The sequence below is a fragment of the Corvus moneduloides genome, chromosome 3 (genome assembly GCF_009650955.1).
Source record: "Corvus moneduloides isolate bCorMon1 chromosome 3, bCorMon1.pri, whole genome shotgun sequence".
Taxonomy (NCBI): Eukaryota; Metazoa; Chordata; class Aves; order Passeriformes; family Corvidae; genus Corvus; species Corvus moneduloides.
The window spans coordinates 95,743,822-95,761,474 of NC_045478.1; the positions used below are offsets into that span (position 1 = coordinate 95,743,822).

Consider the following 17,653-nt stretch of genomic DNA (forward strand, 5'->3'; position numbering starts at 1 on the left):
GGGAAGCACTTCACAGCTGTCCTCTTTGCCCTTCTACCCTTCTCCGTCCCCCACCCTGGACTGAGGGTTTTGGTTTTGCACTCAAGAGCTTGTTACTAATATACAAGGATAATCAGTGTGACTGTTGGTTAATGATAGACACTAAGATGCAAGGAAAACAAAACCGTGTGTGATGAGAAAAAATGTTCTGTGGGATGGAGCACTGTCATTTTTTAATTAAAAAATTTTAAAAAACTTTAAGCCATTCCTAACAGAGTGTTTAGAGAAGGAGAGAGAAAATTCTTATCATCTATGATTTTTGGAAATAGTGAGATTGATCTGGGTTTATTTTAACTTCCTAGAAAGCAGAGCAGCTGACCTGAGGCTCTCTGTGAGTTTCAGTTGTGTCTAACCATTTCATAAACACGAGACAGCTCACTTCTTAAGGAAGAAGACTCAGATGTAGTAGTATTAATACTGCAGAATGTTGTGTCAATTTAAATTTTCACCAATCAGTGATGTTACTCGCATGTAGGTTGCTCATTTGAAAAAGTTGTTCTTTGTTGACTCGTGCCTGTAAGTTTGATTGCTCTGTATTGTGTTTAATTATGCTAAATTATATCCAGTCTGTTCTGGTGGCTGGTTCTGTTCCACTGTAGCCCTATGACAAAGTCTGTGTGGGCTTCATGGGAATGGGTCTAGGGTAAGATGGATAATAAAGAAACAAAATTCAAATGTAGATTCAAAAGTGTGTAAGACTTATCTCAAAGTCTTAAATTTTAGATTTAATAAACAGCACAAGAGACGGCCAAATGCTGAAGTTCTAGTAACAAGATACCCTCATTTTGTTTGAGAAGAGCTTGGAGGAAATAATTAGTGTATATATATTTTTTATAAGCTAAAATTGCTGTTTATATAAGCTGTTTAAATACAGATTAGCTGGTGTTTGTTTTGTTTCACACATGTGCAGTTATATGTGTGGGTTTAGTATATCATCCTGTACCAGCCTTGAAAGCAGCCATCTGATTTTCTGTAGGCTGAGCACTGGTATCTTCTGGTAAGTGGCCAAACAAGGTAGCTGACTGGTTGTGCTAAATGTTTCCTCTACCTTTCTCCTCTTTTCCCTGTGTTTTAGTGTGACGTGGCAGCAGTAGGAGAATTAATATTAAAACTTCCCTGGTTTCAACTGTCATTTCTGTACGACTGGGAATCTTATCAGGGGTCTGATAAGGAAAGAGCTTTTGTGGGAATGCCTTTTCATATTAGATTAAAAGAACTACATGTGTTTGTTGCAGCCTTGTTGTATTAAAATAGCTGCTTAGGATTACAGTTGTTTATGAAAACATCTCCCTGTGTTCCCTTATCAACTGCACATCTTCTCAGTCTTTGGTCTCTGGTTTTTTAATTTGCTTTGGGTTTTTTTTAGTTACTAATATTTGTTCAGTATAACTGCTCAGCGTTATAACTGTCTGCAAATACTGCATTATTTGGAATCCCCATGAGATTGGACTGACTCATTGGAATGCCCAGTGTCCTTGTTGGGGAAGCTCATGGGGCTGAGCAGTCATTGTGAGATGAAGACAGATATCCTTTTTATTATGGGCAAGGTTCCCAAAACACGGGCTGGCATAGACATTTGGAAAAAAGGAGCAATGTGCACCCTTAAAGCGTACACTGTTTTTTAGATTTTTCTTGTAGTAAATCTCTTGCTTAATATCTGAAGTGGAAATTTTGCATAGCTGGGGGAGAAGGAGGGAAGGACAGGGATTCGCTTCCCCACTGAGCTTATCTCTAATGAACTGGGACTGTTTTGGAAGTCTTCCATTTCTACTTAGATTCCTTTCTGTGCAATCCTGATTGCATAGTGATTGATACTGATCTGTAAAAATATTTATGGTTCACTATAAATATTTATTAATAAGAAGGGTTTCAGTCTTTTTCTTCCTTTTAGCATTTTTAAATAACAAATTGTAAACAGGCTGTAATTTTTTCCAGTTTGATTAAGTTCAAATTGTAGTGCTAGAGAAGAATGAGAAGTGTTTGATTGGCAGTAGGCTGCTCAAGACCGTCTGATCTACTAAAACTCTTTATTCATCTTGTACCTTCTTTACTGTATTCCTGTCTTTTCTCTGAAACTGTGGACAGATGTGTGGTATCCAAGTGGTGCTGATGGGAAATACCACAACCCTTAGGTATTCGTAATTAATTTCTTATTCCAGTGTCCACTGTGTTCATCAATCATTGGCAGATTATTGTCTGAAGCAGTTTAGGAAATATTCACAAACTTGAGGGAGCTTTCAGATTCATGGCAAATAAAGGGTGACATCTGTCAGAGAGGCATTCATGAGCACTGAGAGTACCTGTCTTTTTCCAGTGTTGCAAAATCCTGAAGAGGACAAGTGGCTGGGATCCTGGGTTAAAATTTGATGTGTGTTGAACTTGATGTATACTTGCTTGAAACATGATCGAGTAAAAAACATGATGGGGTGCTGAACTGTCAATATATGATTGGTGAAGTAATTTTATTGTTCATTTATGTACTTAAAATTAACCAGTGAGTACTCTGCTGGTCAAGATAAGTATCCAAAAGATAATATTTAGCTTATTCTGGAAAAGTATTTGCAGGAAGGAATATGAAAATGGAGAGAAATAATACATTAACTATCCAGAGGATGATAAGGGAAACCAAGTATAATGATACTTTAAAAAGCCAATATTCTTTAAAAAGAACAGTCTGAGTTTGGGAAGAGTCAGTAACTGGGAAGGCTTTTTAGCAATGAGCTAGATACTTCTGGTGGTATGGCTGGAAGGGAAAGCATCTTTGAGAACCCAGATCCTTTGGATGTTTTCATGGGTCTGAGGATATGTTTTTAAAATTGCTCATGTTGCAGTTTTGCTTACAATCATCTGAAGCTTTGAAAATCATCACAAGGCACTGAGAATTGATTTTTTCATTCAACTTCCCTTTCATAGAGTTCAGAATAATGATAGAGTTGCTAAGACAGAAAGTAGTCTTTGTTTTGTTTTTTTTTCCCAGCTCTGGGTAGTAAGTGGTGTGTTTTTCTTTCTGTTATTCTGCAGTAGTGAAACATCATGGTAACTGTTCCCAAATTAACGAAGTAGAAATAGATTTGAATAAAATTGTCTTTTACATGATCTTGAGATAAGAGCAGGGTGGTTTTTTTTTTTTGGTCTAGAGTGCTCTGAACCGAAATGGAGGCTCTACCCTCATATATCTTCAGTAGTTACATAAGCCTAGAGTCTACCTACCTGGACATACTCTTTGAGATTTCTTGATGGGAATTCAAGAACAGATGCCATTTAAATTGTGTCAGCATGTTCTATAGGAAATCTCCATTTGACAAGAACATATTTCTGTTCCTCTGGAGTTTACACACTGTATTAGTAATAGTTTTCATAGACTCAGATGTTAGCGATCCTAGGTGTTTTGGCTTGCTAAAACACAACAATTCAAGTTTCTGATGTTGATTCAGCTTGGTATCAGTTGGCCACTTGTTTACATTAACCTGGGCCTTGGTGACAAGAAGAGAGAAATGTCTATAATTTTTCCTTAGAAAGCCCTGGGAAACATATGGAAAAACAGCTCCTGGCAGAGCTTGTGGACAGCTTTCTCAAATAAAAGCCTGTGTGCTTTGCCTACATACTTTCTGCAGTATTTATGGCTACTCTGGTTCATTAAGTGCTTGTGTGGAAACTACTGCCCTTACAAAAACATGGGGTTTTATCTTAATTGCCCAAGTTGGAAGAATAAAATACTTCACACAATGTATAAAGAGACTAGAAGTTTGGGCAACCATTAACATCACTTTAAAGGAAATAGATAAGAGTTTAGAGGTTTAGTACTACATAAATAACCTGAAATTAAATTTGGCTTGTTTCTGTCCATGGTTTTGCTCAAACATTTCCTGAGCTACATTTATGTGTTGATTGTAGATCTAAAACCTCCCACAAACTGTTGGTACCTCTGTAATATTTTCCTATTTTACAGGTAAATATTGAGGAGCCATATCAAAACTCAAGTTTTTCTGGTGTTTTTTTTTTTTTTTTTTTAATCTTAGATTAAAGAACAAAAAATTATTCTCAGCCCAATTATAATACAGGTTTCCACAGAGAAATAAGTTTTTAAATTAAATGCTTTGGATAGTTCTATTGCTAAGGAACACGGAAAAATAAAATGGAAAATTGTTGTGTTTCCTTAAAAGCACAAGCCAAGCAAATCAAAAAATGAACAAAAGAAACTGTAGGTACATGTGTAGCAAATTATTTTTGATATTCCAGGAAGCCTTACTCTCTCAGTAATGAATAGGCACTGTCCTGCTGATTCATCCACAGTATGGAAGTCCAAGTTAATTGTGTGGAAGCATGAGTGTATTTTTTGTTTAATTCTATTTTTGGACCTCACTTAGCTTGGAAACCTGTCACACTGCATTTGTAGTTGCTAAAGGTATTCCTTTAGGAGATAATTTGAAGGGGAAAAATTTACTAATATTATAATCTTCAGGAATGCATACAATGCTCTTGAATGTTAATATCCAAACTCTTGTAATAGGAACTGAATCTGTTGCTAAATACTTTTCCCTCTGATCTCTGACCACCATCCGTGTTTTTCCTACTCTCATTTCTTGGTTTTAATTCTTGCTTTGGAACTGATGACATAACTTGAACTGTATAGCTGCATCGTGGAGGAAAGACAAAATCTCCTTCTCATACTACCTACTGTGTCTCTATAGAATCAGACAGAAGACTTAGCACAATTTTTTTTACAGTGCATTTGTTAGGACCTTGTGGTATAACTAGCTCCAGGATTTAAAGAGTACCATCTATGTGATTTTTATTTATCTATATTTTTCAATCATTTTCATCTTCTAAAAGCCCTGGTGGCTGTTAAAATGCTCTAACCTGCAGGCAGAGGTGGTTGGTTTGAATTGCAAGGCCTTTTCCTGCTTCATGCTGCACTCTTCCCCCAAGCTCCTTGTGATGGTGGTAGGATACTTGGATTGACTTAGAAGCTCAGAGCCCTTTCTGCAGAACCTTCACTGTATCACTAATAAGAAATGACATTGTTAGTAATGCACAGATCACTGTGACAACAGCCAGTAAAACCTGGAAATAGACATTTCTCTCCTTGCTAGTCCTTCTAACAACTGTAGGAATTATTTAATATAATGAACATATTTTCAGCAACAGGTGTAATTTTTCAAATTAATTCTGCTAATTTGTTTCTGTGACCTTTATATAAAAGGTAATCCTTATTTGTGTTGTTAGTTTGGGTAATATGAAGTCTGTTGAAGGGGGAGAAATAAAGGTGGAAAATGAGCGCATAGGAAACACCTGCAGGTTTGTTTTTTCTTTTCTTTTTTTTTTCCCCAGAAGAAGTTTAAGATATTATTATTTACAGCTAGTGTTCTGTTGTTTGTAGCCAGAGTAATAAATCAGATACTTTGATGTGTGCAGAGGAGTATGGAATCTTTGTGCCTTATGCGAGTTGGTGATAAATCATGTCAGTTAGGAGGGCAGTTCAGGATCTAAGTGTTGAAGCTGGAACGGAGCAGTGGAAATGGATTGAATTGAATCTACGGTTACACAGAGCGAAACCTTCTCAGATTTATTGACTTTTTGTTCTTGATCGTGGACTGTTTCAAGTAAACATGTTTACATCCAATACCTCATGCACCTAGATAAACAGTACTGAGTTCAAGGTGAAATACTACAGTTGTTAATAGTCCTCAGGATTGAATAGGAGTGTATCACATGAGGATTTTGCAAGTTTCATTCTTGTTGCTGCCTTGAAGAATAATAAAATCAGGTCGGCATGATGTATGTTTTTATATATGACAACATTTTAGATAATTCCTAGATTTTAAAGTCTACTTATATCTGCCTGCATGTAAAGGTAGTGTCACATACTGAAAACACTTCCCCCGCTCCCCCAAGCACCTTTCAAATCAAAGGAGATGGAACAATTTTAAGTGCAGGTTTGTATGCACATCTATGCTGTCCTAATGGATACAAGATTCCACTGGTTGTATTTCCTACAGAGGTGATGAGCCTGCAGCAGATTTGAGTTGTGCTGTTGCCAGGTGAAGCTCAGAGTCTGGATGGTGAAGTACCACATTTGGAGGTCCTTTTCTGCTAGTGTCCCACCAAGGCAACTGCTATCACATAAATGAAACTCATCTCAGGGATGGCAGTGTGGTAAACTACTGCAGGAGGAGTAACCTGAGTAGTTCCACAGCCTTAAAATGCTTCTTTCTTCAGCTGCTGGGTTTTGCTGCAGATACAAAACTGAGTTACTGATTGTGCAATAATATTTCTTGATGCAGTTTGTGAGATTGCTTCCCATAATGGTTGCTAAACTCTAGATAAAACAAATTTTTAACAATACAGGTAGTAGACTCAGTGCTAAAGTGTATGGTTTGGAGCTTGGTATAACAATGAGCAAAAAATTGCAAAATTGGGTTAGAATGACATTTTTCTGTTGCTCAGTTGTTTTATTTGCATTCAGTCTTTCTATCCCTTTTTGAGAATTGATCCTGTTTAGTTTTATTTACAGGTGAGAGGTTTTATGTAAGTGGGATCCAGTAAAAATCAAAACTCTGATCTAGGGTGCTGTTAGAGGATGGAAAAACTAGTATATGTTTTGACATTCTCCTGGCAAACTTCTTGCATGATTCAGGAATGAGGCCAAGTGCCTTCAAAACATGAGAGATGTACACCTAAGTGCCTTCAGGGTATGCAGAAGTTCAGGGATAGGTCACTAGTGGTGACTTGGCATGACATCTGACATATGTATGTGAAAGGAGGAGTATTTTTTAAGTATTATCAAGTGCTGTTTCTTGTGGGGCGGTGAGGATTGGAAAGAACTGTTTTTCATTGAGTGTTAGATTTAAAAATAAGTATTTTAAATAAATGAGAAGAAACAGTAGGAATGTTAACCCATCTCAGATTTGGGAAGCTGTTTGTTGATGTGAAATACCTTTCATGTGTTCCCATACATGTCCCTATAAAGCAGATACTGTATTGTTCTTAAACTTTTGTGGTGCTCTTGTTCCTTAGTGCTGATTTCATAGGCGTGCTGTTCTCAGGATTCCCGCTAAGGTGTCAGTCCCTGTGAACACCCTGCACCCTGTGTGGCAGCCTGGAGTGTGAGAAGTGTGCATGAATGTACAGCAGGTGTGTAGGACAGTGGCAGGCTGCTGGCTGGGTTGCCCTTTGGGCAGGCGGGGGCTGTGGGATTGCTTTTGCCTCAGGCACAGAAAGTTGCAGAGCTGGGTCCACGGCGTCCTGGGGGAGTTCCCCATGACGGGGCCCTTGTGTGATTGCTCTACGGGAGGACTTCAGGCAGCTGAGAAAATTTTGCCTGTAACGTGAAACTATTTTCTTCTTTCTATACGTAGAGCAGTCACTTCTATTTTCATAATAAATTTGATAAAATAATAGAGTGGAACAAAATTTGGCGTGTAAAATACTGTATCTCCATATACGTAGGTGCATGTGTTATAAATCTTTGGTGCTTTTACGAGACAAAAAAGTTAAAGTCAGGTTGTTTAAAAATATATAGTAATTCGTTGCATTGTGTTTGAGGAGAAAGCCCCCTCTTGAAGCATGTAGTGTTGGAAAGTACCCTTGCACAAGGCAGAGGAAACCCTGGCATTTTACCCATTTTCCACTCCTGTGAAGACATGTCAGATTCCTTGGTATCTGTAAAAGTCATAAACAAAATTAAGAAAACATGGTTCAGCAGAGCTGAAAGAATGGTTGCCGACAATTACTTCTTAGGTTTCAGTTTACTATGAAGTAGAATTAAAATGTTTTTGTTTAAAAAAAAAAGGGGTTTTTTTGGCGCTTTCTTCTCACACCTTGTCAATACGGGATTAAAGCTTTTCCTATGGCAGAGTCTCTAATTGTGACTGTTCTGCTCTAGCATCCTGTAGTGAAGGATGGCCAGTCTGTGAAAAGGAAATGTAAAGATGGTCTTTGTAAAAATCATGATGGAACATACAACCTTATTTGCAAGGGTGAAAATTCCCACAAAAAACTGTTGTTTAGGGGGTAGTATAGCTCTCTCTGAAGGAGACCTGTGTCTTTCAGGCATGCCAAGGCATAACATATCTATTTCAGTTAGGACTGTTTAGTTTCTTAGTGTTCAAAACCCTGTTAGCTGGATTGGTGGTTCAAGATGCAAACTGTCTTCTGTATTTCTTTGATGTGAAATAAAGTAATATAAATAAATTAATTTAAATAATTATTTATTATAAGTAAAGTAAAATAAACTACTACTTTGAATATTGATTTAAATTTGCTACAGATACTTGAAAATCTGGAATACCTTTTAATTTCATTTAACTTTTAAATATGTAGGCATGACACTGCAGGATTTTTTGGTTTGTTTTTCAGCAGAGGTCAAAATCATTTTGGCAGGGGATAATCTCATCTACATGTGATGTTGTAAGATAAAAATACATAGGAAGCAATTCAGGAAAAGGATGAGTATTGGAGTAGGGAAGGCCGTCTCTCTTGGGTCATCACAATCATCTGGGAAGTATCAGAGCATAACTTCAGCTGTACTGTATTTTTCATCACCTAAGACATTTGGCCTTTTTTGTCTAAACCCTGTAGTAGCTTTCTCAGTTTTCTGGGTGGCTGAATTGTTACCTGCATTGCCAAAATTCACACCTGCAAGAATTACTGGCTTTGAAAGACTTAGCCTAACCTGCTTAGCTGATTAAGGACTCTTACTCACGTCAATTCAGTATACATGCTACCATATAACTGGTTAATGTGTTACTGTAGCTGAATAGCTCATTCTGTATGTATTTTCATAAATCTACAGCCTGTCAAAACCTTAATTGCACTAAAAGGTGAAAGATTCTTTTTGGCATTTACCGTATGTGGGGTCCTGCATCTTACTTTTTATTCAAAATTAACTGCTGTTTTTCTTTTAGATACTAATTATAAACAATGGAAAGTTATTTTCTAATGTCTTTTACTTCCTGCCTTTAAATGTGTTCTAGAAACTAGTGGGAGTTTTGGCCCAAAATTCAGTGGACACCATGTTGTGTTCTCATGGAAACATCTGATTAACAACATGGAGATAACAATTTAAGTCAAACTCATAATACATTTGAATATGATTAGTAAGTAACATAAACATCAAGAAAAATATTTACAGGACTATATACTTACCTGTCTCATGGCATAATTGCATTTTTTCCTCTTTTTTTCTTTTTTCTTTATCTAAACACCAGAACTTTTGAATGGAAACAAATCCTCTGGCATAGCTCTAGTATGACTTACTTTTCTGGGCAAATATTCTTTCACTACTGAGAAGACTGTATATTAGATTTGTGAGAAATATGTTACAGTTTTCATTGCATTATGCTTTGTTTTGTTTTAGGCACCCCAGTGATTGGAGCTGGATGAGAAGTAACAGGTCTTTCTCCTTTCTGCAGGTGTGGGCACTCCCCTGTGTACCGCTGCCGCGAGATGTCGGGCCGGGCCCTCGTTCCCTTTGTTATGGCCAATGAAGTTCCACACACAGTGCTGGCCCTGCTGCAGGGGCTCCCAGACCCTGCCACTCATTGCATGCGACAGAACACTGTTCATGGAACCCTGCTGCAAGTAAGCTTGGGAGGCTTGTTTTACATCGACTTTTTTGTTTTCATTTTGTGGGGGTTTTGTTGGGTTTTTTGTTTGGTTTTTTTTTTTTTTTTACTGTAGGGTTTTTTAAACATTTTTTGGTCATACTTGACAGCCAGATAACATGCCATGAGTTGTGCTTAACATTCATACGTTGTCAAAACATACATGAAGACTGCTTTTGAGTTGATTCTGTCAGATGATAAATGTGGAATCCACGTTTCAGCTGTCATTTGAAGGCAGTAAGCTGTAAGTAGTAACATTTGCATTTCAATATAATGTTTCATCTCCAGAGATTAAAGTGCTTTAAGAGAAAATACCCTTATCTGAATGTATTTATGGAGAGATCTCTGTGACTTGCCCAAAATGACTGAACAAATCCAAGACAAAGCTGAACTTCATGCACCAGTAGCATTGTATATATATCTTCAGATTCACTACTTACCCACATAATTATTTATTACTTCATTTGCTTTTCCTGCTACACCAACAGCTTCCTGTCAGTGTGCTGTACAAGTTGTGGTAAACTTTATATGTTGGCTTCTGGAAACATTTTGGAGTACAGCTCACTTACCAGAAGTTTCTTCATTCTCCGTGTATCATTCCTCTGGTTTATGGCAGTCAGTTCACTGTGTTTCATTTTTAAGCTATCATGGTAATAAGTTACTGATTTTTATTGCTTGTTTTTCACAAGCGACCTTCCAACAAAGCCATATTGTACATGATCAGCTCTGTTGGTCTGTCTTAGTTGGCAAACTTTCTAGGTACATGTTCCCACTGTAAGCTGTGTGCTGGGGTGTGTATGGTTGTTTTGATTTGGGTTTTAATTGTGTTTTTTCCAGCATATTATTTCCCATTAGAATCAGGACTTTCAGGAAATCTAGGAAATGAGTGAAGTCCCTCTAGAGCTATTAATGTCAGCTTTACCTGTAAAGGGTTTCACAGCTCCTGAAGTGTTAGGAAAAGAGGGTTATTCCAACAGCGAGAATGAAATGCTTTCTTAATCCAAAATGATTATAACTCTAGTCATGAGGGTATGGACTGGAAATACTGTATAGAGCTATTGCCTTCTTTTCAGTTGCCTGGAAAAAAAAAAGGGTGAATATGAAAGAGCCCAAAGGATGATCTAATTTTTAATCCAGTATTGCTAACATGATCTTACGCAGAGGTGTAGGGAGTTTTCCATATCTGTGAGGTCGAAGTTATTCCCAGGGCTTTAACCTGATATTTCATCAGTTTTGAGCAACTATTAGGAGCTACTACTGCAATTTGTACTGCACAAGGAGAGACCAGTGCAGTCAGAGAATGATACTCTTCCAAAAATGTCAGTTGTTACCATACCAGTTCAGTGGTTTGGTTTCTCACATTTGTTCTTGGGCTTTGCCGTTTATTGCTTATGAATCAAGGATGCTCCAAAATCTTTATTTAATGCTTTAATTTAATTTAGTGTATGGCTGACGTGTATGGCAACTATCTGTTGCTAGTTTAAAATAACAAAGCATTCAGAAGAAGTACTGTAGGGTGGTAAAGATGTGCAAAAAATGGAGAGGAAAGGACAGTGGTGTTTGTTGTAGCTCTAAAATACCAGTGCCGGGTAGTTCAACCTGTATAAGCAGTACAAAGAGGAACGTGTTTGTGACTTTTAGGGGCTGCTGGATGCCTTGTTTCAGTTTTCTTTTTTATCAGTGTTAAGTGGGACTTGCAAATCTGCTGGTAAGGCTTCATTGAACTGTAGAAAATTATATTATGGGGACTGTTGGTTTAAAGCGCTTTCTCAGAAGGCTTACTTGAAGAGAGATTGGTCATCTGGAAGTGTTCAAAACTGTTGCACTGCTTTTCCAATGACACAGTGGAGGATTTATCACCCTTTCTTGATACAAAACCAAAACAAAAATCCCTACTAAAAAGAGCAAGTTTGTACAAAACTCAATAAATATACAGTTTTTCCAGTAATACAAGGCCAATATCTTACGAAAATGGAATTCAGTAATTTCATTTGTTCAGTCACATGAGAAGCTCATTGCCCGACTTTATTTCAGTGTTCATATGCTGTCAAGTTCTAAAAAAGAAGGCTGGAATTATTCAGAAATTAGGTGGCAGTGCCAGATGTAGTGAATCTTGAAGGTATATTTCAGCTTATGTTTCAGAGTTATGTAATCACTTCATCTGTTGCAAGCCAAGTGTTAATTTATAGAAAGATCATTCAAAAAGAGTTCAGCATGAAGTGCTTGTCCAGACATGGCTTGGTTTTCAAAATGCTGAGCTTGCCAAGAAGTGTTTTTTTGACCATGGATGCAGAGATGTGTTTAACTTCAGACCTCTGCCTTATGTGAAAATGTCTTTTTCTCCACAGTGTTTTAACTGTGGCTCAATTTACATAGGAATGTGAATGTTCATGAGGATAAAATAGTGTTATGCTTTACAGGGTTTACAGAATAATTCTTTTTCAAGAATTATCTAAGAGGGATGCTGCGTTCTGTAACACTTGGAGAGCTGATGATTATTCAAGAAGCAGTTCTGCATATGAGCAAATGCATTGACTTGAATAAGACAGTGAAAATCTTTTCTATGTCTAAGGTTTTCTTTATGAGTACAGATTCTGCTTTGCTCCATAATCCAAACTGGCATGGGCTGGGGGAAGGAAATCAAGTTTCTAATTCATAAGACAATGCCAGAAATTTTTGTACTAGCTTTCTTGAATAATGAACGTTTCTGGCTCTGTTTTTAAGATCTACACTTTTTAGCTGATCAGCTGAAAGGAGGAGCTCATTTGGAAGCTTTATGTAGGGACTTCTGAAGAGTATCAGAATTTGATAGGGAAGCCTTTATGTTCGTGAATTTTTCTGATTTTTTGCAGTTGCTGAGGAACTTACAAATATTTGGGAAGATTGCTAAGGTTTCTCTTATCAGAGGATCAAATGGTTCTTTTGACTTTCTCTCTCTTCTGGGACTGGAATTTCTGCAGTATATATTCTGTCTTTCTGAAAAATTGAGAAATTCAGAATGAACCAGGCAAGGCTGCCTTTTACCTTCACATCCTCAATCAGGCATTCCTTGGTTGTGATGGAGTTCCAGCAGAGCTCCTCCCTTGTTGTTTGCTCTGCCTGCTTTTTTATTGGGGAGTTGTTGTCGGTGCTCCTCTGGGAGGCCTCTGGGTTGCTTACACAGTGCTGTGTTGGTCCTGCCCAGTAGCTGCCAGGGTGGTTGAAGCCCTGCATGAGGACAGGGCCTGGAGACACAAGGCTGTTTCCAGCTGTCTGTAGAAGCCCTTGTCCACTTGTTCTGCCTGGTTTGGCATGCTTTATAGCAGACACCCCTGAGTGTCACCCACACTTCAGTCCTCACCATAAGCTCCCATGGCTCATCGTCCATCCCCAGGCAAAGCTCTGTGCGTTATGGTCGTTTCTGTCACAGAGAGGTCAACCCCCATCTTCTCATCTTCCCTACCTGTCCTTCCTACAGAACCTGTATCCCCCATTGCATTACCCCAAACATGTCAGCTACTTGTATCATCTCCATGATCCCAGCAATATCACAGACTGCTATCTGCACACAGGCCTTTTAATTCCTCTAATTCCTTAAAGTCTTCCTTTGAATGCTTTGAAGTGAAGAAAAGTTACAGGGACCCCTATCATGATTTGTCCAGAAAACAAGGCAGCACCTTTAATTCATCTGGTTGCTGGGTTATTTATGATGATTAAAAAACCCCTCCCAAATTGCATAAACTTACAGATTGGTTGCCAATGGAAAGCAGATGTTAGACTTTCAGCTTTTGTTTTTTATCTTGTGAGAATCAGTTAACATGATTGATGCTGGATTTCAAAGCCTGTGTGATGTTCATGGATTGAGAATCCGGTTGTTTTTTAGTACAGTGGAATAGCAATAGTAGACTGGAGCTTTCAGTCACAGTTCTGCACTCATTAGTTTTCCAGAAATCTTTTTCACATTTGTATACTGGAAAAATCTGTACTCTAATGAGTGTGTGTATACCCTCTTACATGCTATTCGTATCAAGAACAATACCATTGGGCAGCTGCCATTAATATGAGCAGACGTAATTACTTGTTAAGGTTTTATTTGTTTTCAAAATTAATGAATCTGCCACATCAATGACTCATTATCTTGTGTTTTATCAGTTTGATCTTCTTCATATTCACTTTGGCAAGCCTACAGTTACATATTTTCAGAACACAAGGGATTAGGTCAATGAAAGTTATTAAAAGAGACATTATGTTTTCATTAACTTGTCTGTGCCGTGTTCTGAAACGTTGAAGGTGCTGCCTTGCTTTCTAGAGGTCTTGTGTGGATTCATAACTACATGCTGACACTGTCTAGCTTGAGATTGGGATACAAACCAGTACAAAAAATTTTGCTTCTCTTATTTGGCCATTCTATTTGAAGAGCTCTTTGCATTCCCTTTGGCATTTTTTTGAGCACAGATTAGGAGGAAGGAGGATTCAGTGTTGTCTTCTCCCCTTATCATTTGCTGCTATATATGGAGGGGACTGCATGAGTTTAAGTGTGCCTCCACTTGTTGCCTCTGCCAGGAGATGGATTGCACAGTCCAAGATAAAGGTTTTCATAGAAGTTCCCAGCTGCACATATCATTAAAGAACAATTTCTGTCTGGAATCTGCTTTGTTCATGATGAGTATTTACATTTTGGGTGGTACTTCATAGAAGGAATCAACCAACTTCATAGAATAAAATAAAAAAAAAATCCTCTGCTGGTCTGTCATGTTCTTGCAGGTGGATCCTTCCTTTTGTGACTGGTTTTGGTTTCTGCTATAACTCAAAAGCCACAGAAATTCTGCTTGCTCTACTGTGGTCCTTAGAAAATTTCTTTCTATCCCCATCTTCTCATGTGAGGCCTGGCTGGTAGCTTCTCTTCTTCTCATTGCCTGTCTTCCCACTTATTACTGTTACTTTGTCACTCCTACTGATTTATCCTGAGATTTGTTCCCTGAGCATATGCAGTGTTTTGCATTGCAAGAGAAAAAACTGTATTTCTTCCTCTCTGGGTATCTGTTCTTAAAGGCATACAAAATACAACTGCAGATGAAACGGACAATTTGTTATGCTTTGGTGCAGGGTTAAAGTTCATGAAGATAAAAATGGAAATTCACTTATTTAATGTTGTTTTGAGTGTCATCAATCAGCAGTCATTTGCTCTTCACAAAGTTTTATGCTTAATATTCAAACTTTCTCCAAACTGAGTTTTTATCTGCAAAATTCTGTAGTTTCAGTTAGCTAAATGGGTGTTAGAGCAGTGGGCTGGTTCAAAGAAGTGTGTTTTGTGTGTGGGGGGTTGGTTTTTCCTTGTTTGTTTTGTTTTTTGTGATCACTAATTTCAAACAGTTCTGTTTGGCATATGAATGCAAAGTCTCATGCAAGGAATGTTGTTTTGAGATTTTGAACATTTTTGTTTAGTTTTTGAAACAAGCAGCACTGTTGCGTCTGAAATCTAAAGAACAGGCTGAGTCACATTGACTCAGTTGCATGTGACAAATTAGACTTATGGGAGAAATTTGGCTTTATCACTCTGTACATTAGTTAACATTCATTTTAAAGATTAAGCTTCCTACTGACTTCAGTGGGACAAGAAGTTCGGCAGTTACTTTTCAGGGAATGGCATCCTCTTATCAGAATAGACCCATCTTCTTCTGAAAATACTTCAAAATGAAAGAATCTAGAGCCTTTGTATTAAAAAATAATAATAATACGATTAAAACACCTGCATGGTTGCATAGTGGGTTTTTCTGTACAGGACTTTTATGAGAGCATCATAGAATTGTTTGGGTTGGAAGGGACCTTAAAGATCATCTGGTTCCAATGCCCCTGCCACGGTCAGGGACACCTTCTCCAACATGAGGTTGCTCAGAGCCCCATCTAGCCTGGCCTTTTGAATACTATGAAAGTCATGTACTACTTCTTTTTTTTTTTTTTTTATTTCTGGAGTTTATTGAATCCATCGAGGTTTGCGCAATGGTAGAACTTTAAGTTCTCTGTATCAACTCTTTGGATATACTGATTTTTTTAAATCTTAATGGAGAGCTGGAAGAAGCGATTTAAAGATGAAATACTTGATTTAAAGGATGGTTGGAAACTTCATTAGAGTGGTAAGAAAATCAGGACAAGAACATAACCTCAAAACAGCCATACTGGGTCATGTAAAGATTTGTCTGTCAGGGTGCTCCCTCCAGCAAGGACTGATGGCACAAGCCTAGGAAAAAGAGTGAGACAAAGCAGCTGGAGAAACATCTGCATGTGCTGTCTTAGCTTCCAGCACTTTTGAGCCAGAGATGTATGGATGTGACTTTGTGGAAGATAAAAATCAAGTACATGGTTTTACTAATGAAAAGCAGCAATTCATGATGAAAACATCAATATGTTGGGTAGTTTAATTATCTGGCAGAGTTGTATTAAGACAGGTTGTTGTTGATAAAAGTAATGAAAGCAGAGGCTGCCTAATGAATGCTGATGCCTCTTTCCTTCCTTTGAGAGGAGGAGGATTTTGGCTGAAATTACTCCAACGGAAGGTCAGGCTTTAGGTATTTCAGATTGCAATCACTCTCATGTTTTATGAGTTTAATACTTGAATACTTACTCAGAGAACTAAAGGCAGTTTAAATAATTCAAAAATAAAGCAGGGAAGAATGATGCATGAAGGAGAACTCACAAGCAGTCACTGGACCTTTTATTGGACTGAATAGGTAATAAAACCCCACAAACTCCAATGACTAGGGTCACTAGAATATGAGGAAACAAGTCAAATACATTCTGAAGGTCATTCTTGGATGCTGGTCCTTGTTGCTGGGTAAAAGAGAGAGGTGTACTATTCATTAGTTTCACCTGAAAATCCTTAATGTGAATTAGCAGCAGTGCTGTAGTGACCATATTTTTTTCTGGTTTTGAAGCCAGAGGATTTCTAGAGTCTGAGAGAATGAATGGGGAAGTAATGTATTGTTTACTTGGCTTTATTCAGTAGCCTAGAAACATTGACTATGGTGAATTGCATTTTATTTGTCTTGGCAGTAAGTTTGAAGTGTAGCAGTTCAGTGTTGGCTTATAAAACTCAATATAGTAAACAAACCTTACTTTATCTACTGATCAAAGAAATAAACCTGCTAAATTAAATGTTTTCCTGTGAAACTTCCTTTCAGCTGTTTCTTTTCTAACCTCAGTTTTTTAGTGTTTAAGATAAGCCTTACTTTTAAGATTAGTACAAACATTAAAGAAATACTGATGTCAAGCTGGAAACATTCACTTATATGTAGCTGGCAATAGCAGAACAGTTGTCTCATGTCTTCATGCTGTGAAATTATATTGACTGTTACATAAGGGTGCACTGATACAAGGAGGCAGTAAGCATTTGAGAAGGAGATTTATATCTATGAATGCAACAGAAATGCAGCTGAGTTCCAGGAATGGGAGGAGGCAGTCTCTGAAAGAGAGTCATTGATGAGTTTTGCCAGAGGTTTTCTTTCAGCTGTTTTTTTAATTAAAAAAAAAAAAGCCAAGAAAAAGGCATGTAATATGGCTGATTGACTGGGCAGGCCTACAAGTTGTACATTGCTTTGAAGTTGCTCTAACTGTAATTAGTAATGCTCTCAAATATTGTCTCTGACTTCCTAAGATATGTCACCGCTTTTCAAAAGGACACAAATGTACACAGCTCTTACAACTCTATTAAGTCTTTTCAGTTTCTGCGTCACTGAGTTCCTTCCTACAGCAACTAAGGATATGCAAAGATGCTGTTTGTGTAAACCTTGTGAGGTCACATCTTCCTAGGAAAAAAACCCCATGGTTTAGTACAGAATGAGCAATATTCATCAGTTAGTGAAAACAAGGCACTGCTGTATTTAACTGAGAGGTAACTAATAATCACAGAATCACCAGGTTGGAAGACACCTCCAAGATCATCGAGTCCAACCAATGCCCTAACATCACCTCAACTAAACCATGGCACTGAGTGCCATGTCCAGTCTTTCTTTAAACACATCCAGGGATGGTGA

General features: G+C 37.8%; 1 protein-coding gene across 1 annotated transcript in view; it reads left to right on the forward strand.

Annotated features, from left to right (window-relative positions):
* Positions 1-17,653, forward strand: part of THADA (THADA armadillo repeat containing) — a 161,268-nt gene that overhangs the window by 60,832 nt on the left and 82,783 nt on the right. The window contains 1 exon segment of the mRNA XM_032102842.1: positions 9,453-9,621. Coding sequence (XP_031958733.1) covers positions 9,453-9,621 — 169 coding nt within the window.